We start from the raw sequence: 25,061 nt of genomic DNA on the forward strand, positions 1-25,061 counted from the left end.
TTCTTAAAGTTAATTTTATTAAAACCAGTCAAATTAAAACTGCTCTGTCCAGAGCATCTCAAGTTCCATTCATTATGGCTTCTTATCTTGTCAGGCAATCAGCATGGGGAGGCAGCTTGGCTATTATGCACATACAAAGCCCATCACTTTCCTACCAATGGCTAATTCATCAAACATTTATCTTTTGCCCTCTGAGCACCATGTCACTTTGCCTGTCACTCCCTAGTCTAGGATGCCATGAAAGTTGAAAGAACATGGGGGCTGGGAGAGAATTTTTTTCTCCCCCAAATTTCCCCTTTCAGATCTTTGTTGTTAATCAGATTTTATACTTGAGCCTTGAAATTCTCCCCTAAGCCTGCCCTCCTGACCCTACATTTTTGGCCACGTGAAGGTTGGGATGGTCTGCCATGTTTACACTGAACTTTTTTATTGAATGCTGTCATGATTAAGGCAATAATAAAAGATCAGGTTGGTTGGGAGTTTTTTTCTCCTATAACCCACCTTGGAGCGGAGAATGTTGAAAAGGAAGAAACTTGTAAAATGATTGATTCCAGCCTCTCCAGTTTACAAAAGAATAAAGAAAAGCTGAGAGCATGGCAAGGGTTTGACTGCAGCATTGCAGGAAGGTAGTGACCAAGGTTCCCAGGTCGTCCTTCACACACGGTCCCTGAAGCTGACCTTTCTCCATCTCTTCAGTAATTCCTTTTTTTAATATATTTTTTAATTTTATTGATTATGCCATTACATTTGTTCTATCTGTCCTGTAGCTTTAGCTACTTGCTTCCTTTTCTGAAGTAACCAATTATCTGTTTTGAAAGTAAACTATGCACATTTTCATTTTCAAAAGAAGTCTTTCAAATATCAACATTCCTTATATTTATCTAGGTTTGTTTTCACATACCTTACCTCATGTCAGCCTCATCCATTGTCTGCAAAGTGTATGGGTTAGGGATTTTCCTGAAATTAGATGAGGATAAATTAGAGAATTAAACCTTAGAGGTGTTAGTTTTCCAAGGTCTCACGGCACACGGGCACTTGAAAACAGCTCATGTCCCCAGGTTTAGTGTTCTTACTTTGTGCGTCTATGTACTACATTTATGTTTGGCTTCACTGAGTGGACAACATAGCCTCCATCAGGATACCGCATTCCTTGTGAAAATACCACCATGGCATTCTACCCACCGAAGCATCAATCAGATCACCAGAGGGGCAGAGGAGGATGAAAGAACCTTCATTTATCCTGGGAAAATCGCTTTTTGGTCACTCTGTACATCTGGAATTGTTCGATCTCTCCTCTCTGTCCCTACCACTGTTACTTCTGTTAGGTGTTGGTCTTCAGGGGCCAGAATGTGCCATTACATGGAATGGAGTGCAAACTTGACAAAGTTGTTCTTTGAAAGGTTTTTCAAGGCACAGAGCTAGGGCTGTTTTGGAAGAAGAAAAATGGCTCCAATAGCAAGCCACTTTTGGAGGTCACTGTATCTCCCAGGGCCTTCTTTCCTGCAAGAGATATAAAGCTATCTTATAGTCTGGGGCAGAAAACATGTTTTCACCTTTTTCAGCCAATTGGGACCTCACAGAATCCAAAGTTGGCACGTTTTGCTGGCTTTCCTGGCATGATTCCATTCCAGGGGGCCCTGCCCATGGGGAGCTGGTCTTTGGGCAAGTATTTGATTAGGGCCCCTCTGGGGGTCCCTAGGGCCTTGAGGCCCAGCCAGGTAAATGTCTCCTTTTCTGGTTGGTTTGCAATGAGTAGACACCATCTGTTGAATTAAAAATTCCCTTTATGGAGGGTGGTGAAAGGCTCATGTGGAAGAGACACTGTTATCTTTCAAGCAAACAGTTCATGAGGTTGAAGAGCCGTGTTCTTGGCCCAACATATGTTTGCCCAATGGCTGTGGGACCCTCCCCCTACAGGCGCTGAATTCCAGCCCATGGCGACATGCACACATACCGCGGCTGCAGCACACCATGCCCGCTCCCTTACATCTCCCTAGTAAAGAAAACCTTCATTTATAGAACCCACCAAACAAACTCGCTCTTTAGACTCTTAAAAACAAACAAGATCCTGAGGCCGCAGGCTCCATGCGTACATGTGTGGTTTTGTAAAATCTCAAGCCGTGAATCAAAATAATTTTAGAGACATAGCCAAAGCTCAGAACCAGGCCCTGTTACCAGGGTGGGAAAAGTGCAGGAACGATTCACTGAGAGGACAGAGGACAGCCAGATGGGCAGAGTGATGGGAACGAGATGTGGAGGCAGCTAGTGTGTTTAGTAGGAAGAGTACCTGCTCTTCCACCTCTGTTCTTAAGGACTCACTTGCCAAAATAACTTCAGAACAAACACAAGAGGGTGGGCTGAAAAGTGACCACCACGGACCTTAATTATTTGAGAGCCCATCTTGCTCATATTACTTAATAATATACTATCTTGTATGATGCTCCCTTCAAGACCAACTTTCTTCTCTCTTCCCATAGGTGAAAAACCCATTGGGAGCAGACGCCATGATTTAGGCATGTTTTGTATCCCTAGAACCTGCCATACTGAAATAAAGATCACATTCATGCTTTCTGGTACTGAATAAGCTTTTTCGAATGTCGATTACTTGATTGCCATGATCAAATCACTCTTCTTATATTCCTTCACCACCAAATTTGGTATAAATATAAGTAGATTAGAATTCAGTTAAATTGAGACTTAATTCAAGCCCGTCTCCTCTTTGCAGCTTTCTCTAACCCACCTTCCACTCCTCAGAGCAGTGCTTATCACCCCGATCTAACCTATTAATTACCCCGCATTATCTGGGAACCACTTTCCTGTCGGTATCTATTACCTAACGGTAGAGGATCATGCCACAGTCATCTTTGTAGCTCCTGAGACTAGTGAAGTACTGGGCACAGAGTTGGCACTCAACACATATTTGCAAATGAATGAATAAATAAGCAATAGAGGTACATGCCAAGGGACCATTATCTGAAAAGTTTCAACCCAGCTCTATCTAATGAATACTTAACCTCATGAGGACTGTATTAAAAAGAAACTGTAATAACTAGTTTTTCAGGGGATTGGTCTAGGAGGGATAGGAAGGGAGTATAGCTTGAAAGGCAAAATAATTGGAAGACCATCTGAGTTGATCAGTAAAATTAAGGACATGTTATGAATGTTTTACAAAGTTACACATAGTATTTGGATAAAGGATGTGACACTGGTGAATTTACATTTCTGTACCTCAACTAAGAATTATTGACAGGTAGGTTAGCATCATGTGGTTGAGGGAACACTGCACCATGTATCCAAACATTGTGGATATGGCTTGGTCACCATGTATGGTTTCAGGTAAGCCACTTTACTTCTTGGAGCATTCGTCACCTTCTATGAAGGGGAAAATGGAGCACCCTAAAATTTCCCTAGAACCCAAAGTCTATGAGTTTACAAAGAAGTCCATGATAGAGCATATTTCACAAAAATAGAGTTGCGGCTTCTAGTTTACAGACTATAACAGACCAGTGTGTTGGCCTGGTCCATTTTAATTATGGGGATGTTCCCACAGATAGAAAAGCATTCAAGAGGAATTGCACAGTCCGAGCGGGAAGATCAGAACAAGGGGCAGAGTTCAGTGTGCTGGGGAATGACAGAGCTAGAACTCTCTGCTGCTGTCTTTCCACCAGGCCGAGTTATGAGGGACCCTTCTGGCAGGGAAGAAGCAGCTCTTGGCAGCCCTTCTAAACTGTGGTTATAGGAAGGAGCTCTAGTGAGATAAGCCCAGGATCTGGATAGGATATTAGAGGTCACTGAGTCTTCTCCTCTATGCAGAAATTCTCTCTAGATTAGGGGTGTCAAACTCATTTTCACTGGGGGCCACATCAGCCTTGTGGTTGCCTTCAAAGAGCCGAATATAATTTTAGGACTGTATACATGTAACTATTCCGTAACAGTTAAGCTAGAGCTCGGCGCTGCTGCCAGGTAGAAACAAGGTGCCGGGCCAGATAAAACATGATGGAGGGCCGGATTTGGCCTGCGGGACTTGTGTTGCCACCTGTGCTCTAGATGTTCTCCATGACTTTAGTCTCTGATCCAATACCTACAGTGGTACATAAGGCAGCTCAGTCCTTTGTCGAATAGCCCTCTATTTTTGTAAGTTTAAAAAAATTGACTCAGATGTCTCCTCCCAACTTACATACTTTTCTTCTGATTTGTTTTACTGCATTCTGGAATGGCATGGTCTTAGTACTTTGGAACAACTAAGTCTCCTCTGCTCCTAGTAATCTTGACTCTCTCAAGTCACAGTTTCCTACACCCTGACCACCTAGTTGTTCTCCACGTATGGTGTTTCTGAGTGCTGATGCCCCTTTGAGTCTGGCAATCAGAATTGAAACAGCTCCAGGCAGAGTTACTTAGGGGCCAGTAGAATGGATGATAATCAGATTAGCAGCCCCATTATGATGATTTATACTGAGCCAGGGGTGTCAAACTCATTTTCACGGGGGGCCGCATCAGCATTAAGGTTGCCTTCAAAGGGCCAAATGTAATTTTAACTTCTTAACAGTTAAGGAGTAGTTACATTTATACAGTCCTAAAATTATTTCAGCCCTTTGAAGGCAACCACATGCCTGATGGGGCCCCTGGCGAAAACGAGTTTGACACCCATATACTAAGCCCTCCTTACACCCACTGCTCTTTATTCAAGGCTCATTCACCTTCTGTTCAGGAAGTTGTCTTGTTTAACTTAAAAGTAATATTTGCTGCAGTTTTGCATTATTATAAAATACTTATTCTTGATAGAAAATCTAGAAACTAGTGAAACCTGTAAAAGAGAAAAAACCTATCAACCCATTACCCAGGTGTTAGAGGTGTATATCTTAGATATATCTATATATGGATCAATTGATAGATAAATATGTAGATATGTATGTTCATGTGTATACCTTGAAGGGCATTTGTGTATGCATGTGCAGAATCATCATATAATTCCTATGTACAAAATTGTGCATCATGATAGAAGTGTATTAGAAACAACAAAGACTAGTTTAACCATCAGCGTGGAAAACATGGTACAAATTAAAATTCGTGTGGAGAATTGAGGGTATCACACAGATGCCTTTCAATGTTCCTGCACCAGATCCTGGTGTGTATACTCAAGTGTGTGTATTATAACTTAATTTTAGGTGCTTAGATTCCATGACAGTATTACTGGATCAGTAGATATTTAGCTACACTATCATTTTTACTTACTGTGTGGCATTTTGTTATACAGATATTCAATCATTCCTCCATCATTGGGAATTTAGGCTTATTTACAATTCACTATAAATAATGCTGTAGTGAACATACTTAAATATGCACATTTCTTTGATATTTACTGAATAAATTTTTAGAATTACTAGATTAAAAAGGTGATCATTTTAAGGCTTTTAATTAAATTATCATCCAAAATGGTTATAATAGTTTCACTCCCCATTAATGTTGTATTAGTCTATTACCTTGAACTTTTAACAAGACTACGTTAAGATTTAAGAAAATAGTGTATTTGCTATCTTGTTTAATCTGAATATTTTCAATTCCCAATGAAGCTGAAATTTTACCCATTTCCATTATTGACCCTTCTTACTCCTTGTGTATTTTCTGTCCATGTCTCTTGTTCATTTTTCTTAGGGTTTTCAAGTTTTCCTTAATGATTTTTTTAAAGCTCTTTTCACATTCAGGGTGTTAAACCTTAGACTATTGGAGAGACTGCAATTATTTTCACCAATTTTCATTTGCCTTTTAATTTTTTCTTTAAATTGGTGCTTTCAGGTAGTTGAACTTTAAATCTGTGTTTAGGTGTTTGTGTTAGACACTCTGAAATATCATCTTGTTGGGCTGAAACAATGAGTTGATCCAACAGTATCATTTGGGAGCTCCTATATCCTTCTGAGTATCTTTCAAGGGTCTTGGCTTCCATACATGTAGGGAACATGGCCTTATCAAGTTATTGGGGAAAAACCAAAGTCCCCAGAACCTTCTCTGAGAGCAATCTGAGCCATTAATTAATATTCTTCAGGTGTGCGCTCTCCAGGTTGGCTCAGTTGGTTGGAGCACTGTCCTGTACGCCAAAAGGGTGGTGGGTTCTATCACTGCTCAGGGCACATACCTAGGCTGCAGGTTTGGTCCCTGGTTGGGGCCTGAACAGGAGGCAACCCATCTTTGTTTCTTTTCTTTCTCATCAGTGCTTTTCTCTTTCTCTGTCCCTTCCTCTCTCTCTCAAAAAATTGATAAAGACATAGCCTCAAATGAAGATTTTTTTAAATGTTTTTCAGGTTGGTTTCTGGACTAGTTATGATCCTAACTAAAGTTTTTATTTTCTAGCCATTTTTTGCTCTCCCATCACAAGGATATCATTAGAAGCCTTTTTAAGCCATTTTGAAATCTGAATACATCTTTATTCCTTGTCAACTATTCACGTTAATATCTAGTCTCACAGAACTTGTCCTTAATGCAAAGAAACTGCCTGTTTGAGAATCTATGCTATATTAAATTGATATCCACACTACCTCATTCTACAAAGGATTTGAGCTAGACTATTAGGATTAATAAAACAAAGCTAATATATAGGTAAATAAAATATCAAGGCTATAAAAAATTATAAGCCTCAACAATGAAGTTCATAAGCAGATATAGAGACCTTTTTACAGTTGGGTCATAGGTTGGCTCTGAGCTTACTGGAAGCAGAAGCAAAAAAGGTAGATGATCAGATACATGATTTACATTGCCCCAGGGCGAGCAAATGCCAGTTCCTCAGAGGTGTACTCTGACCACAGCTTCGTGTAGACAAGGTTATAAACTTATGAATCCAAAGTATGAAGAATCTCACCTACCTTTTCAAATCACTGGAACTACAAGTTCCCGTATCTAGGCTCCTTGCTTCTTACTTATTCTCTGTGATTCCTTAGAATCATATTTAATAGTTCTTTTAGCATTATTAGGTATGGTGCACGATGGCTTCAGACTTGATGCCACTTAAAGTTAACAAATGCCTAGCTTACTACCTCAGATTTTTGACTGGTCTTGGATTCAGATCTCTTATGCCAGTGTTCAATTTTAGTCTCTGTAGCTCAGGGATCATCCCTCCTGACAGGGCATGATAGGGCTTTGGGGGTGACTTTGACAAATTCTGTGTGGTACACTGTCAGTATATACCGTGTTAGTATCCACTGTCTTATATTCCCCAAGCCTCTTCTGTATTCTTCTATTTTTAATAGACACTTTTACCTGCTATTGATATTGTTATATAATTATTTGTACATATATCCCTGGCTGTGTCCTGAATGACAGAAAAATTTAGAGAAAATATATAGAGCCAACTATACATATTGTACACTATGTGGTAATATGCTATAGTATATTACTATATGTAGTATATTACTACCATACAAATAGCCTTTCTAAAAATGTCTTTACTGCCTGGGCCATTTTCTGGAACACGAGCAGTTGTATTACAACTCTCCTATTCTTTCTTCTGGTTCCCTGTCGCCTATTCTGTCCTGTATCTGGGGTCATGGCCTCTTTTGTAAGTCAATTTGTAAATATTTCCTAAGGGCAGCTCTGTGCTAGGCACTGTACTTGGCATGGTGGAAGGTATAAGAGGGGCACAAGTTACTATTTTTTCTCTCAAGAGTGAGGTTTAAATTACTTAACCACTGAATTGACCAAATAGATCCTGGCTATAGCAGGCTCCTGAAAGCCCCTGTAATGTGGAGCTATTAACCACTTAGTTGCTGAGTTGTGGAAAGGCCCGGGGGCTACTGGGAATGGCCGGGATAACAGAGAGGGGCACCCCAGGCATTCAGAGCTGCAACGATTTACCAGCTGGTAAGGACCTCTGTTTGAATGGTTTAATAACCAGAACGGGTGTGCAGGTGCTGGCCACACGGTGAGGAAAGGGAAGCATTGTGGCTTGAAAAGAATGCAGATGGAGGATCACCCTCCCAGCCCCTGGCCACTCACCCTGAGGCCTTCTTTTTGCCCTGCTCTGAGGATTCTGTTGGTGGCTTTTCTCTCAGCATCTGACAGGGTTTGTGGCTGAGGAGCAGTCAGTTGGCAAAGAGGTCCTGAGCCCCCACCGACATTTGGCACTTTCCAGGTCTTACGGGGCTGACACTGAGATCCACTTGTGTTGGGAGCCGGGCAGACAGAACTCATCTAGAAGGACCCCGTGAGTGTACAGGACTAGCCAGTGTGGTAGACAGCAGGCATGCAGGTGAGGCCCTCTAGAATTTCCACGGCCTCCCCATTTTCTCAGTTCAAAATATGTATGTGGATACTTAGGTGAATGCAGTGCAGGAAATAGGTACAGATCTTATTTTCTGAATTGGTTTGAGAATATTCTAACATTTGTTTCTGGATTCGAGGCCCACCGTGGAGACACGTGTCTTTCCTAGGGTCTGTGGTTGACTGTCTCCCCGTTCCCTGCCCCCGTCATACCAGGCAGAAATGTTGTTCCTGGTGTAGGCTGGGAGCTGAGGACAGAGGGATCTAATTCTCGCCACAGCATGTACCCCAGAATGAAGTTGGCAGTTCTTGAACCAGGGGCTCTGGAGGGGTCCTTTAGAACCAGGGGCAAGCAGGGCTAATGGCTGCCTAGGAGCAGCTCTCCTGCCCCAGTTCTCCCAGCCCTGCTCTGGTTCTGGGCCTGGCTCCCTCCTTCCCAATTCGGACAAGTGGCTAACTTTTGGAAAAACAATGAAGACTGCTGAGTGTGTGCCCAGCAGGAGCAAAAGGGATTGGGGTTCCAGGGATAGCCCTTTTGCTGGCCTGCCGCCCTGCTCAAGGCTGCTCACAGACACTGGCCTAGTCTGGAAAGGGAGGCTGTCTGTTTGGTGCCGCTGTTTTTATAAGCTAATGAGGGCAGAGTGTGAGCCACGGGCAATGATGCTGGGATATTAACTGTGACAGGAAGCTTGATCATAATTATCTTAACGAGGATAGGGTTAATTACAGTGGAAACTTAAAAGTTCTCTGTGTTTGAATCCGCTGGAACTGAATGCGTTGTGATGTTTTGTCATTTTGATATGACTTTGGAAAAGGCACTGGGACTCACCCAGCAGCCGCAGCAGCTCCTGGGGGAGCCCAGCCAGTGCCCTGCACGTGAGTAACTGAGATGGTACCTGTGGGTGAGATAATGGGCAGCTTTCCTTCTGGTGCAGTGGGAGGCACACAGCCTGCAATGCGCGTCCGAGGTGCTGATTAGGTTTCCAGAGCAAACCACCTGCCACACTGAGCAGAGCAGACCGCACACCCATCTCCCTGCTTGCCCTTGGCGTCTCTTGACTGGGCTGGGAGGATCTCTCTCCAGCTGGCTGTGCTGAAGGAAAGCTGCAGTCTTGTCTTCCTGCTCCAGCCCTTGACTATAGCAGACATACCTGCCTCTCTTTCCCAGCCCACCCCTCAGACACCTGCAGCCACTGCCAAACAAGCTGGTGAGTAACCCCCAGTGCAGTCGCCCCTTCCACGGGGCTTACGGGACTGGGGGACATTTTGCTGTCCCCACACAAAGTTAGAGCAGAGAAATTACAGCCCTGTCATCTTTTCCTTGTAGCTACTGTAGCTGTCCCGTTAAACAGCATGGATCTCGTGGCTCCTCAAAGCCTCTTTGCCTTGTCATTTTATTTAACAGCATATATCTATGTGCAGGCATTTTGAATATAGGGGTATGAACTTAAAGATTGGTGCAAATAATTTATTTCTCTCTCCTTCCAGGAAAACAGCAATAATGACAACAACAAAAGTAAACTTTTTTAAAGTAAAAAAGAAAACCATCTTCCAGGTGTTGGTTTATTGGCCTCCACATGCCAGCTGAGCCCCAGAAATGCTGTCCCCCTCCAGTTTTACCCTTCAGGAATCTCTTTGCCTCCTGTCCCCAGTCCCTCAGCTCTGAATTATCTGATTAAATCATCAAGGGTATAGCACACCGATGACATGAAGACAGGGATTTATAATTAGCAGCCCCCCTCCCCGCCATGTGACATTGTTCCCTTTTAACTGAGCAGCTAATAACATTAAATGGCAAAAGGAATCTCGATACCAGACAGGTGAAGGGGGTTGGAGCTGAGCTTCCTGACTCCTCTCTGGAGTCTGGCTCCCCAGGCCAGTCTTGGGGTCTGCCTGGGGCCTCCTCAGGAGAGAAAGGCGGTCTCTATGGACACTCCCTCTAGTGTTCCCGGCTTTGTCCCTTTTCATGCTTTGTCATTTTGTTTTATGCCTCCCCTGAAGCACTCTTGGAAGGGAGCTTTCTTTTCCTTGCCAGTTGCCAACTGTTTGCTGATTCTCATGATATGAGTATTTGCATAACATAACTTGAGAACAATGTGCATTTGGATGCTGCCTCTGACCAGAACCCAACTGATGTTTGTGCACAAAGGACTCATTAGCCATCCATAAGGTGCCCTGATGGGGAGGTGGGGGGAGGTGGCCTCCACTCCCCTTGCGGTAAACAGAGCCTAGTTCTGAAAACCACTTTGGGATCCTCGCTCATTAACCCCGTGGAAGAAGGGGCATTGGGAAAGGTCGAAGTCTCCCTGCAGAAAGCAGACTTACTGCACACCTTCGTGCATTTGTGTACCTGCCCACCCTCTGCATCCGGAACAGCCCTGCCACACAAGTCAGGGCTTCCAGAAGGATCAGTGTATGAAAGGAGGGAGAGAAAAGGAAGAAACAAAACTTGTCAATCTTCTTCCACTTATTCTCCACAAGATACTATGGGCTGGAATCAACTCAGAACAAGGCTGTTCAGATAGGCTATTGTTCCCAAATCCACATTGCACATAACTAGTGATGCAAAATTCCAGACCTTCCTGAGTAAGGTATATAAGTCCCATTTTCCTCCCTGAAACATGAAGAAGGTGAGAAAGGAGGAAGAATAAATGAGACTTAATGACCCCACTGACCCTAAACCCGAAATGTATTTGGCCTTGCCTTCCTGCTGCAGAGCAGGTAGTGTTGGCTGTAGGAGGCTGCATGGTCTGGGTGCTGGGCCCTGGCGGGACCCTCTGAGGATCAGGCAGAAATGGGACATGCTGGTGGAGCTCTGGGCCCAGTAGAGTCTGGGGATTTAATTAAATAGTCACAATGCATATCTCACCTCCCAAGTACTAACTCTGTTTCAGAGTCCTCTTGGCAGAGGTCCCACAGGGAGATGCAGATGCCTTGAGAAAGTTCTTGTGCTGAAGTTCACACCCACACCATATGCACAGGCATTGCACATGCAGGCAGGTGGGTCTGTCATGTATGTGCTGTCAGTAAGTGAACAAACAGAGTGGACGACACCTCCCTGATTTGTCACATTTTATAGCCCAGCCAGGAGATGCCACGTGAGTCCACCCTCTGGTAGATGCTGGAGCTTAGCCGTCATCCCGTGCAAGCTCAGCACCGCTCTTGCATCTGGCAGGTGACCGAGCTGGAAGTACGTGTGTCTGCGTATGTCCCTCCACCGGGTGGCTGTCTTTAATTAATGTCTCTGCGCCACGGCCACCACAGGCATACCACTGCCCCTCACCACCTCCACCCCCAACACTGCAGAGCCCACGTTAAGAGTTAACTTTCAGCTAAGCGCATAAACAAGGCTGTCTCTCCTTTTCTGGTACTTTTCTTTCCTGAGCTAGGTACTTAATTCCTTCAGATGCCTATTTACTTACTGCCTTGACATCTACATTGCTGCACTCAATACTTCCTTCAAAAATAAAGTGAGAAATCCACTTTCCATAAATTAAAACAGTAACTTCAAGCCAGGAGCATTGAAATAGAAATTTCCCCTACCTCCTACCTCTGCTCTCCAAAGAACAAGAAGTCTTGAAAGAAAAAGAAACAGCTCTCTCAGACCAGAGTGATTATGTGCTTCCTAGATGCCTTGCCTTTGGGGGCAGCCACAGGGACACTGGGCAGAAGCAAATTAAGTGATTAGTGAAGGAAAAAAGCAGAGAAAAAAAGAGTCAAAGGCGGTGAATGAAGAGAAAGGATTCCTTCCTTGCTGTTTCCTACCACTGTGCAGAGGAGAACCGCTAAGAAATGATACTTGAAGTTATATTTATTATTGTAAGAGGGGTATGATATTTCTGGGCAGGAATGATGGATGACAACTTAAATTTGTGTCCAGGGAATGAAGGTGAACTGTGACAGAGTTATTTATCTTGGGAATGGAGGTTAGGGTCAGCCCAGGCTGGGTGCCTGAAGGCACAAGACATTGACAAATTTATCCTGCAGGCCGTATCTGAAGCCCTTTGTTTTGGATCCTGGCTACTCACTAAGTGACCCTCATCCTTCATGTTGGCAATGCGTGAAGGATGCGGTGAGTGCCAGCGGCCCCTTCTCCCCCGCCCCCGCCCCCGCCCCGGCTCCCGCTACTAATTCTTGTCATTCACTTTGCTGACAGGCACCAAGCCCAAACTATTCCCAGTCCTGAAAGGGAAGGTTAAAATATTTATTTCGGCTCATAATGGCCTCCCTGATTTAGTGCAGGATCATTTTTCCTGTTGCCTTTGTCATTGCAGGTCACTGGAAGGACTGAGCGCGTTCGGGAGCCTGGAGGAACTCATCTTGGACAACAATCTGCTCGGGAACGACCTCGTGTTGCCAGGGTTACCCAGGCTTCATACCTTAACCCTCAACAAGAACCAAATATCCTTGGCTCTGGCTGTTGCCCCCACTCCCCGCCCAGCCCCACAGTGGTCCCCTCCTGCTCGCCACCTCTCCTCCCTTGCCCCATGCAAATACCTGCAAAATGTCAAATGAGTTCTATGTGTCAGCTAAATTAAAGTATGTGAAATACAGTCCATGGGCAGACAAAGCGTTCTGTCTGCTGGCACTGGGGACACTTCAGAGTAATTTATTATAGGTCATTCATAAATGAAATGCACCATTATATCTTCCTGTTGCTCCATTTTAGTGTAGAGATCTAAGTTATGGCTGTGAAGAAATCTTTTTAATAGATAAAAATAGAGAAAGAAAATAATGTCACTGCTGCCAAGAAGGCGAATCCAGGTTGTTTGCTTGGGCTTGTGTGGGAGGGCGGCCTCTGGTGGGCAGTAGAGGGTAATGCTGCTGAGCGAACTTGGCCTTCACAGAGGTTTCTGGTAGGCTCTTTTGCAGGCTTGGGCAACAGTTCTGGTGAAGGAGACTGGGGAATGGGCTAAGGGCCCAGGCCTGTCTTTGTCTTTCATCGTGTTTATCATAGGAGGGTCACGAGAGAGGCCTGTGACAGCCAGTCTAGCATATGGCTTCTTCTTAAGATGGTGAGATGAGACTCAGACTAATTGCTCTGGATTCCAACTGAGGCTGAGAGTGGAATCAGACTCTTTACTGAGCATTCCTGTGGATCAGGCCCTGTGTAACTTTAAGTATATTACAGGATTGGGGGAAAGTAGGTTTACAGTTGTGAGTACATGGAATGCAAAGTTTATTCTTGTATTATTTATTCTTGTATTATTTTTCCATATAAACAACTATAAACCTATTTTTGCCCCACCCTGTATTTTTAATCCTTATCAAACCCCATGAGAAGGGTATAGTTACTTCTTTTACCTAGATGGGGAAGGAAGTGAAATATAGACCCACACCCAGACATTTAATGAGATGCTGGGTCCCAAATTCAATCTCAGCTGTGGCTGTATCCAAAGTTCTCTTCATTCTACTATATTGCTTCAGACCTGAAGTTCAGGCACCTGGAGTGGTTTAATCAGTTGTTCATGATCACATACTAAGTTAGACATAGAAAAGGGATCAGGACATTTTCCCCTAGACTACGATATAAAACCGGATGCTTATGTTAAGTTAAATATAATATACATATATGTATATGTCAGTAATGAATAATGATTTGCAATATCATTTATTGTTTATCAGTCATAAGTTTATACATTCTTTATTCTGTAAAATGTACTACTCATGGTCATTATTAATGGCACTTTAATAGAAGAAGGAGAAGGCCTATAAGTAAATACAGTCTTTATTATAATGAAATGTTGATGAATTTTTTTCCTTTCATATCCTTTGGTCAACTAAGTTTTCTGGGTATTGTTTCAAAAGTGTTATTATAGTTAGTGTGTCTTATGGCTTCTTTGGCTGTCTTAGGTGACCAGTTGGAAAATATTCTCAAATCAACCAAGAACAGAAAGATTATTAGATGAGTTTGGATGCCATGGTTCCTCCTTTGGGCCACAATCTCATATCCTCCGCCCCACATCACTTTAGAGAATTAGAGGTTTTGAACATGTGTTCATGAGTCATCTTAATTATGCTTAGCTGTGAGGCCTTGGACAGGTTATCCTCTAAGAGCCTCTGTTTATCATTTTTATAGGAATAAAGTAGATTGGATGATGGTTTAACTCTCAGTATTGCTGTCACCAGAGATTATCGGGCCTCTTGACTGTACAATGCTGAAAGACTTCTTTATCTTTGGTTGAAACTTTTCCTGCCCCAAGTTTCAACTTCTCCAACCTACAGCAATAATGCTAAGGGAGTAATGACCAGTATAGCCTCAAAGAGAGTGGAGCAGAAGGCTGACCATTCTGTTACTGTGGTGCTATATGGTACTTCTTTATCAGTAGATACAGAGGTTATAGCTGGCTCTCTTGGGATGCACCATGGCTTCCTCTGTCTCCTCTGGGCTATCAGTACGATCACACACATTGACTTACTTTCCCCTATACTCGACCCAGAAGTTACAGAATGGAAAACAAGTACAAGTAGCAGTAATGTCAAATCTCATCCTCTTAAACTAGTAATTCTCACCCCACCTTTTTGGCTAACTAGCTTTCCTACCTACTTGAAAATACCTGAGGCTCTCCAACAATTACACAGTTCCACATTTTGCTAATCCTACTCTACAAAAGGCGTTAGACTTGGGCTATGTCAGTTAGCTTTGCTGCATAATAATCCACACCAAAATTGGTGGCTTAAAAAAACATTTTATTGGTTTATAATACTGTGGTTTAGCTATTTGGGCAGGGCTCAGGTGACAGTTCTTTTGCTAGTGTTGCCTTGGGTCACTCATGTAGCCAGTCACAGTTATCTGAGATGGCTTTGTTCCAATGTCTGTTATTGGTGCTGGTTGTTGGTTGAACTAAATGTCTCCAATAGGCTAGCACAGGCCTCTCCTCATAGGAGGGGTGTTCCAAGAGCCATGTGTGAAGGTACAAGGACTTTGTAAGTCCTATTGGCATCATGTGTGTTGCTGTCCCATGACCAAAGCAAGTCACATACCAAATGTAGAACCAGTGTGAGAAGGGACTCTACAAGGTGTGAATACATAGAGGTATGACTCATTCCATTAATAGCCTAACACATGAACCCTTGATATTATCTCCTTAAGCTTTTACTTGATATTTGTAATAAAGGGAGACCTAGAATCAAGGAACTACTGACCTTCTAAAAAGATATGTATTAACTCTTTGGTAAATTAAATCTTATTTTAAACATATTAGGAAGCTGGCTATCAAATGGGGTTCTACCTCAAGTTCTTTTGTGCAGTTTGATTTTAATATTTTTGCTTTTAAACATATGTATAATGATTATTTATCCCCACCCTCCACCCTCACCCATTTTATCTGCTTTACAAATCTAGAGTTTTCCATTTGGGTTTTACTCACAGTTAAATTATGTTTATACAATGCCTGTGTTACTGGACTTTGGGAACGTGGGTTATGGGTTTCTTTTATCTTTTAGAGAGAAGCACTATCAAATAGTCTTAAGAACAACAGACTATGAAGCTAGACTTATTGGACCTGGACTCAGGTCTACCACTGACTTGGAGAAGTTACTTAATATCCCTGTGCTTTGGCCTAAGATGGGGACAATAATAGTACTCATCTCATAGGTTATTGTAATGGTTACTGCAAGAATCTCATGAATATTTATTATAGTAACACAGTACGTTCTATGTAAGGGTTAGTATTATAGCTATTATTATTATCCTACAGAATTATGTGAACTTATCTGAAGTTATTTGGGCCACATTATAGCCAGCACCAGAGTATAGATTTGGAGCACTTCTTTGACTTGTATAATTTAATATTACCCTCATATCATCCTGTGAGTTTGGTATCCCTGAGAATAAGTCTCATTTTATGAAGAAACTGGGCGAGTATGAACTATTGAATTCACATAGATTGTTTGTGTGGGCTCAGTTTAGAACCCAGGTATGTTCATTTTCAGCCCAGACTCTACAACCCAAGGTGGAGGGGCTATTGCTGCACAGGAAGAGGAGCTGAGAGGTAGGAGGAGTCAGCTGCCGGTACCTGGCTCCAGAAAGCCCTGCTCCCAGATGTGGAGGGAGCTTACGAAAGGTTCCACATCCTGAACCCAGCACTGGGCATGTTTCTTCCCAGTTCAGCACTGCCTCGTGTCCCAACTGCATACTTCTTCCTTGGCCTCCCACATTTGTTCTCCCAGCCTTTGTCTCTGAGGGCTCTGTTCAGCCCTCAGCTTTGGTGCCCTGTCCTGATATACCTGGAGTCTGGTCTTCCCAGATTACCTCTTCATCTCTTGGTCCCTACCTTATCTCACATTTCTTCCTTAGGTTCATTTAGACTGGCCCTGTAGTGACTGATGGGCCATGGAGTTGACCTCCTCTCCCCAGTGTTAACATTCTCTCTCTCTCTCTATCTCTATCATCTCTGTCTCTATCTCTGTCATCTTTCTCTTAGGAGTATGTACACACTTACCCTGGCTCTTCCCTTGCAGGGATAGGTACTTGGTCATGGTCTCCATCATCGTGTCTGAATACCCAACCCCAAAGAATGGAAAAACTGAGATGGTAGGAAAAATGGATATCCAGCTTTTCACCCACTTTTCCTTCAGGGGTGAGTCAGGGAAGGGTGATCAGTGACTTCATTTTAAATAACTGTTTATTTCTTAATTTTTTTGTCTCCCTGTGTGCTTCAGCACATGTATGAAGAGATAGCATGAATTGTAACACCAACAAGGAAGACATTAATACAGATGGGATGTGCTCCAAGTCAGGAAGCTGGCCTAGTGTTCTCACAGCAACTGACGGTGTCATCTCAGGGAAGTCTGCAGCTTGGCAGAGCCCTCAGTTACGTTTTTTATCTATAAATGGGTAATATATATTTCAGAGTATTATTGAAAATTTTAATATGTATATATGGAAAATCACTTTACACCCAGACTTTATGACTTCTTGGTACATTTTACTGTTAGCCAAAGCCTCAATGCTTGACAAGAATAAGCCCAAATTGGAAACCACTGAGTTACTGAGTACAGCTGGATGACAGTACCTTATGGTGTCCCACAAAAGCACGTACGAATTTTCATTGTTCAGCATAAAATTTCCTTTTTATGTTAGGAAATGGTGAGTCATGTTTCCCTGGAATCGCCATTTCCTAGGTTCTGGGTTTAAATATAGACAGTGTCATTTACTGGCAGCGTGACTTCGACCCCAGTTTTCTTGATTGTTACATAGATGTAATAATATTTCTGACCTGTGTGCAATCAAAATGATATAATATGTCCTGTAGATTTAGTTACCATTAAAAAATCCTATAGTAGAATGAGCTTGGGTTGTAATCTCCCCAGTGACTATATATGCTGCCCTTTGACCAGGAGCTTACCATAGAGGGAGGGTATATCCTATTTTCTCACCTGGGAAACAATTTCAGACCTGTGCAACTGGCCATGGTGTTGCTTTGATCTTGGTCCATTGCAGGAAATCTCACTTGGCAAGACCAGCCATGACAGCTGGGCTCTGCAATGGCAACTTTCTGTAGACAACACTAAAAATTCTAAATGGTAAACATTCTTGAGAAGACTTGATGAAAGAAACCGGGTATGTGCTGAGAATCCAGCTGGACAGAAATGAAACTGTGCTAGGGAGCTTCAATTTTTTTTAAAGAGGTTAAAAAATAAAAAGGAAACTCAAACCCTTAGGAGAACCTCTGAAAGTGTCTCCACTGTGGTGGTCTTGATTAGCCGCAGACACCAAGTTCCCTCCTTTGATTGCCTCTGCTTAATTATCTATGCAGATTGACAAAAACCTGCATTATCTGTTCAGGAATGTGCAGGTTCTATCTTGGAACTTGCAATCAGGAAGAACAGAGCTGGTCCTTGCTGATCCAGGCGACCAAGAAACCAATTAAAACTCCTCCTGCTTCATCCTCCAGTGGTGGTATCAACCTGATGATGAAGTTCTGGTCCACAGCATCCCTGAAGGAGGGCCTAGTGATCCCTGCCTGGTGTGAATTTTGGGAAGACTACCTGGCCCAGCCCAGTTGGTCATTTAGTGGATAGTTGAAAAGATCAGGAAGATGAAGTAACTTCTACCATACACAATATTCTAAATGAAGCAGTCTCAAAGACTCTAGAAATCAAGAATTCCTTGGATTTATTGGCAAGATGGCTGAAGCTTCTTGCAACCTTTAGACCTCTTGCTCAAGAAATGATCAAGAGATTCAAAGTCCGCATCTCCAGGGCCTCCTGCTCAGGGGCAGATCTAGATTTCTTGGAGTGTGAAACTTACACAATTTGAGAAGGCCCTTTTAAAAGGAAAGACTACATAATAGTGAATGCAAAATTAGGTATGAAGATGAATGTTACTGGGAATAAAAAATATATCAAAGCAAATTAAAATTTAAGTTAAAATACCACACATTAAAATATTTAGAAAAGTAAATATTTTTATACTCACATGCCTGTATAAAAACCTTTTTCTTAGTTTTTCCTGCAAACTTCCTTATAATTTTGTTATACAACTTATATTTTATACTGAGAGAATAGAAAGACAATTCTAGCCAATTGAAAATTTATTTGTAGTTTTAATAGTTTAGGAAGGTTTCTTTCAGGTTTACCACTCCTTATTTATAATTTCACCACTAAGTTATTGGTAAAAATTTTAGAATTATTAGGTATTGAAAAAGCTTTTGTATGTTTTCTTCATATATGAGCTGTAAGATCTTGGGACATTTTAAGTTATGTGTGTATGTGTGTGTGTGTATACACTCACCAACATAATCTTGAATGTTCTTTGAATTGGTTAACTCATTAATCATTTCATCATCAGCTTTATGTTGGTTCCCACATGTTGTGTCAGCATGAGAATTACTGAGTGGCAGGAATATTACTGGGAGCCATTTCTACTGGTACTGTTGTAATAACCAGACACAGAAATGACTGCAAACCACACAAATATATCCCACTGAATCCTGATTACCACTGCTTCATAAGTTTCTCTTAACCAGGTTCCTAGAATTTCCATAGTCGCTTCAATGTTACCCAACTCAAAGTGAAATGTGGTGGAAGACACCCTAATGAAAAAAAGCAGTGATCTTAACCAATTGTGCAACCTACTTCTGCAAATTTTGGAAAATACGTTACCATGTGACTCTATTGCTTGGGGTTTTTTTAGCATCCTGGAAGAGACATGTGTAAGCAAGGAGCCCTCACATGCAAGCTTTTATTAGTTCTGAGTAAATATACATATGAACATTTACTCAGATTAAACTGGGCCTCCCTGGATGGGGGCATGTTAGATTTCAATAGTCACGGAATGTTGAGAAACTGCTGGGAGTTCTCAACAGTTCTTCATGTTCCCACCTTCATAGAGAAGCTAAAAAAAATGGATGAAGATCTAAGGAGTTTGTCCCTAACAGGGAAGTAGGTTTTGGTTAGACTTTTCTGTCCATAGTAGAAAGGGCTTCCCCTAGGTTTTCAGGGCCACTGTCTATGTAGATAATTTGAACCCCTCCCCCAAATCATGTCAGCAGCATTTGATAGCCCACTCTCTTTCAACTCCACAAAAGAAATACTGTGCTGGCTAGTAGTAGTGATCATTTGACTGCCTCCCTACCACCCATCCCCAGAAATAGAGCCTGGTATTGAGGCTGTAGGATGACCTAAAAGGCGTGAGTCTAGTGCTCCTTGGAGCATTTGATGGGTCCCATGTTTGGAGTAGAGGACTGGAGTGAAACATGAGAGGGAGAAACTATGGCTGGGACTGAGGTCCATATAGGACTCAGTCTCTGTATGAGACTGAAGCCCATACAGTTCCAAGTTCAGGCATGGAGTACCCCACCTGATGACACTGTTGGCCCCTGAGGTGTCTCTGTCAGGGTCTGGGGGTAGCACTGCTAGAGAGAAAAGTGGCAGGACTCTTTCTTCTCCTCTTCCTCCTCCTCTTCTTCCTCTTCTCACCCCTCCTCCCTCCTAAATGTTATAATGACTGCCATTCATAGAAAGATAGACCTGCTGGAAAAGCCACATTTCCCCTGAAATCATTCACTGTCATTTTATTTGGTTTTATTTAAATGATTTTCTTAAAGAGAGTGACAGTTGAACTTGAATTGAAAATATAATAAATATGTTTTCTCTTCATTAATGAAAAACATCAATATTTTGACTATTGGCCACTTACCCATTGTATTTCCAACCTTACCTTCCTGCCAGGACCTTCTTGTTTCCTGCCAGGACCTTCTGGTTAGTCTTCTCTACATATCCCCATTCCCATTATGCTCATCCCAGTGGCCCTTTGTGGCCATTCCTGGATGTTATTTGTTAAGGATTTGAAGGCTTGATAACTTCAGTGTCCTTGTCTTTGTTTAGAAAGTGGGCAGACATTGGTCAACTGAAATGCACAGTGGATGAGTTTGCTCAGACCATCTTTTACTAGTTTTCCCCTTTCACTTGTGCTCTCCCTCTCCTTGCCTCTGTCTTGTTCCTCCCAAGGAACAGTGCTTGTTTTTGTATTTGATGGTCACAGAGTATGAGTGTAAAGATTGCTTGAAGGAACTTACTTTAGAGAATATAAGATTTAAGGAAAACATGTGAACTTCCACTGTCTGAAGGGTCATCACGTGGAAGAGAAGAATACCATATTCTGTGTGACCACAAACAGTTAAATTTGGTCAGTGGGTAGGAATTCTGGAAAGATTCATTCCCAGAGGAAAGAAAAACTCTCTTATTGTTGTGAGCTAAAATGAGGTACCTTGTGGTGACCCCTTGGCAGATATGTGAGGAGCTGGATTCAGATATTGGTTGGATTTAGAGTTTATTGTTGTGTGACAAGTTGAAATGAAGTATGAAAAATCTGGGTAACATCTCATGGTTAGATAATATCCTGACAGAGTAAGAGCAGCTAATTTTTCAAAACTTTTCCTCTTCTCTCATAAATTCAGGTAGACCTCTGAGTCTTTGACTCTTATATGCTGCCTTTGTCCCTATATTTTCAACCCCCATATGCTCTGCTGTCATTCCCTGTCAAGGACCTCATTCTGTCTCCTGTATTGACTAACCCCTTATATCCACGGGCTCCTAGTATTCATGGCCTCTCTTCTGGCCTGTCAAATCACCATCTTCTTTATGGCTCAGCTCATCTGTATGTGGCTCAATTGAAGAGTTGATGTGTCAACTAGTCCTTCCCATTCCTGTGATTCCTTGAATATACTTGGTTTGGGGGGAGGTCTCAGTGTTTACCTTGACAGGACAATGGACCCCACTGTGGCAATGAATCATGGAATAATTTTACCATCAGGCCTCTCATTGGCCTTTCTCTTCCAGTTTTTTTCTTCATAGGACATGAGATTCACCATAAGGTCAGGAAATGCATTTTGACCTGCTTGGCTTGACTAAACCTGTCTTAGCTTGTTCTGCTTGTCTTCTTGGTCTAGCTTTGTTCTTCTTTTCCCCCAACACAATGTTTTTCCCCCCACCATTGAGTCCACTGAGCAATGCTTAATTCCACCACAAACTCTCAGATCATAAGGGAATGGCCAATCCCTGTTTGTGTTTATGCCATTCTTGTTTTAATGACAAATTACCCCTTAAAGAATTGATATATTTTTAATGAGGTCTTTGAAAATAATGTCTTGCTTTCATTACTAGAAAGAATTAACTTTTATGGATTTTCATATTGTAAAATATTTTACTACACGGAATCTACCCTTTATCATTAAAAAAAACAGAACTATAGTGGAAAGGAAAGTGGGATAAAATAATTAAGTTTATTCATTGTCTGTCAAGTGATCTGAACTCAGCCTTACTTGTCAAAGAAAAGCTGGTTTGTAGACCCAGGAGTAGGAGTGAAAAGCTAGCTGTTCTAAGTACCTACAGCTAAGCTGATTTCAACCCTTGCCCATGTTACCTCATGGGAGCAGTCTGGACTCATCAGCTGCTAGTGTTTCCCTGTCAGTTATGGTCTATTCTTCTTGCTAAGCCTGTCTTCCTGGAAGGAAATCCTTAACCTTTGTCACATCACTGACTTGGAGTGCCTGCTTGATCACCTGGCAGAAGTGACACCAGCTCTGGAGTACCTCAGCCTGCTGGGTAATGTAGCATGTCCCAATGAACTGGTCAGCTTGGAAAAGGATGAGGAAGACTACAAGAGATACAGGTGGGTATCTAGGGGTTTGAGCATGGTGAAAGCAGGGAAAAGTAGCATCTTTGGGGGCATAATGTGCTATTGGGTGCATAGCAGATGTGTGGCAAATATCAGTAGACTACTCATGAAAATGTTAAGCTTTCACTTTTGCAAAACCTATAGCTATTGTATCCTTTTGTTGAGGTCCCAGGAGCCAAGAAACACATAAACCTATTGGGTGGTCTAGGTCAAAGGTTGACAAACTTTTTTGTGAAGGGGTGGAGATCATATGGTCTCTATTGCAGCTATTCAGTTCTGTTGTTATAGTACAGAAGTAGCCATACATAATTTGTAAATGAGCAGGCATGGTTATGTTCCACCCAATAAAATTTTATTTTATAAAAAGGCATTTGGCCCTGGCTGGTGTGGCTCAGTGGATTGAGTGTTGGCCTGTGAACAGAGGGTGGCCAGTGAGCCAAAGGGTGGCCAATTCAATTCCCAGTCAGGGTACCTGCCTGGTTGTGGGCCAGGTCCTCAGTTGGGGGTACATGGGAGGCAACCACACATTGGTGTTCTTCTCCCTCTCTTTCTCCCTCTCTTCCCCTCTCTATAAAAATAAGTAAATAAAACCTTTAAATAAATAAATAAATAAATAAATAAATAAATAAATAAATAAATAAAGGCAGCATTCCAGATTTGACTATCTTTTGCTGACCTGCGCTCTGTGTAATGTCTTCCTGTAGTCTGCTTCAGAGTTACTTTTTGGACTGAAATTACTTCCCCTAAAGTTAAGGGATCTTGTATAAAATCCCAAGAGAAAGTCCCACAAGGCCAATAACTTTGTTCCATACCATAAAGGTATGCCTCAGTGTCCACTGGACTATGTGCTTTGATGGGCTCCAGGTAGAAATGCTTCTTTCTTTTTTCTACTTCTAAACCATTTGCTTTGAAACACTGACCCAAACTCACCTCTGTTGGTGATACTGATTTCACACCGTATCTTCTTGCTCAGTCACTCCTCATTAACAGCTTAAGTAGTGAAGGCCATGGAATAGGAGCTTGGGAACTTTGCTGGAGCTGTCTTGAAATCACTCTTCCTCTCATGACATGGGCACTAATAGACAGATCCAGGGAGCTTTGAGGACCTCAGAGGCCCTCTGCTGATTTGGAATCAGATCCATTTGGATGTCAACAAACTCAGTTAACAGGAAAGTGACTATCCTTCAGACTCCATCCAAGTTGTGGTTGTTGGGGCATGATTCTTTAGGGAGGGCTTTGTTTTATAGGAATGATCCATCTCATGGGCTGAGATGGACACTGCCCAAGCCTGTCCTCCCCTCTGCAGGCCTGTTCCTTGGAAGATATTGAAGGAAGAGGCTGGGAAGGTTCTTTTTTAGTTGCACACATTGGCAAAGTTGCCACGAGGAATGGGATTCTAGAGGACTCACACAGCCCAAATCACATCTAGTCAAAATTATTTTATAAAATTCAGAAGTCCCCTACAATGATGGCAAGGTGCTCGTACTTGGAGAAAAATAGGAAGCAAGAGCAGTGGTGGGAACATGAATGTGCGTGCATCCGTTATACATTCACTATACAGCATCTGATCGATGAGTGGAAGAGTAGGCTCATTTTGTAGTAACTCTAAATTTTTTATTCATTTTGTTTTTTGTTGGTAATTTGACAAGCATTCCCACACTTGCATTTGGATGAGATAAATGTGTATATCACCAGTTCTGCTCTGTGGTCCATAAGCATCTCCACTTTGTTCATCCTGGAATTGAGCTTCATTTAACCCTGAAGAAACTTTAGGATTTCACAGTAAGACTTTTGGACCCAGAGTTCCTGTGGCATTTGGATTTCTACAAAGCAATGTGGTCACCTTTTTTTATTCTTGCTAAACTATTTTCCTGGCCCTTCATTCACAAAGCACGAATTCTGCCTGCCTTCTAGCTGTTATCTGGAGCCTAATACTAGGGCCTCTATGTAAATTTATGTGACATTTTCACTAGAAAATTGCTTAAAAATGAATCATATTTCTACGGTTTACTGTTTTTCACTTTAAGTATGTTTTCTGACAATATGTCTTCTATTAATCATTTAGGCAATAGTAGGAGCCTTAAAGGAGTGTATTCAGAAGCAAGAACCCATGGTTCATTTAGTGCTGTCTAAAAAATTCCTTATTGATTGGCATCCCCTGTGGTTATGTGATGTAATATTTATAATATGTCACCCAGCCATATATCAAAACAAGTATGTCTGTTGTTTCATTTCCGTGGGAGATGTTGATTTCAGAGAGGTCTGCCCAGTTTTAGGTCACGCTGTGGCCAACCACTGGACCAGAAATGGGAAGTGACTAGATTCATGGAGTTTTTGGAAATGGCTTCACAGATGCTTTGGTGTCTGCAAATTCTTTTCTTCCCTTCCCCCATACCACCCCTTTTCCTTCCTCACTTACCCTCTGTGCACTGGGTTAGATTTTCTTGGCACACATCCCCACAGTAAAATGGGGTCATTAAATCTGTATGTGAGCATGAACTTATTACCAAGTTGTTGAGCAGTGCCCTGGTCCTGCTGGGGCAGGAGCAAACCACGCCTGGAGTTTCTTTTTGCCATTCATCATAGATCCTGGCTGAGAAATGTCCATTGCCATGTTATTACAGGACCTTAAACCTGACCGTGCTTTGCAGTGTGTACACACTGTGCTATTTTGGGATGAATGTTGAAT

General features: G+C 42.3%; 1 protein-coding gene across 1 annotated transcript in view; it reads left to right on the forward strand.

Moving 5' to 3' along the window:
* Positions 1–25,061, forward strand: part of LRMDA (leucine rich melanocyte differentiation associated) — a 1,094,096-nt gene that overhangs the window by 611,638 nt on the left and 457,397 nt on the right. The window contains exons 4-5 of the mRNA XM_053663905.1: positions 12,522–12,648; positions 22,227–22,366. Coding sequence (XP_053519880.1) covers positions 12,522–12,648; positions 22,227–22,366 — 267 coding nt within the window. The remainder of the gene's footprint in view (positions 1–12,521; positions 12,649–22,226; positions 22,367–25,061) is intronic.

This window comes from Artibeus jamaicensis, unplaced genomic scaffold (assembly GCF_021234435.1).
Source record: "Artibeus jamaicensis isolate MK-2021 breed Jamaican fruit bat unplaced genomic scaffold, CSHL_Jam_final contig_332, whole genome shotgun sequence".
Classification (NCBI taxonomy): domain Eukaryota; kingdom Metazoa; phylum Chordata; class Mammalia; order Chiroptera; family Phyllostomidae; genus Artibeus; species Artibeus jamaicensis.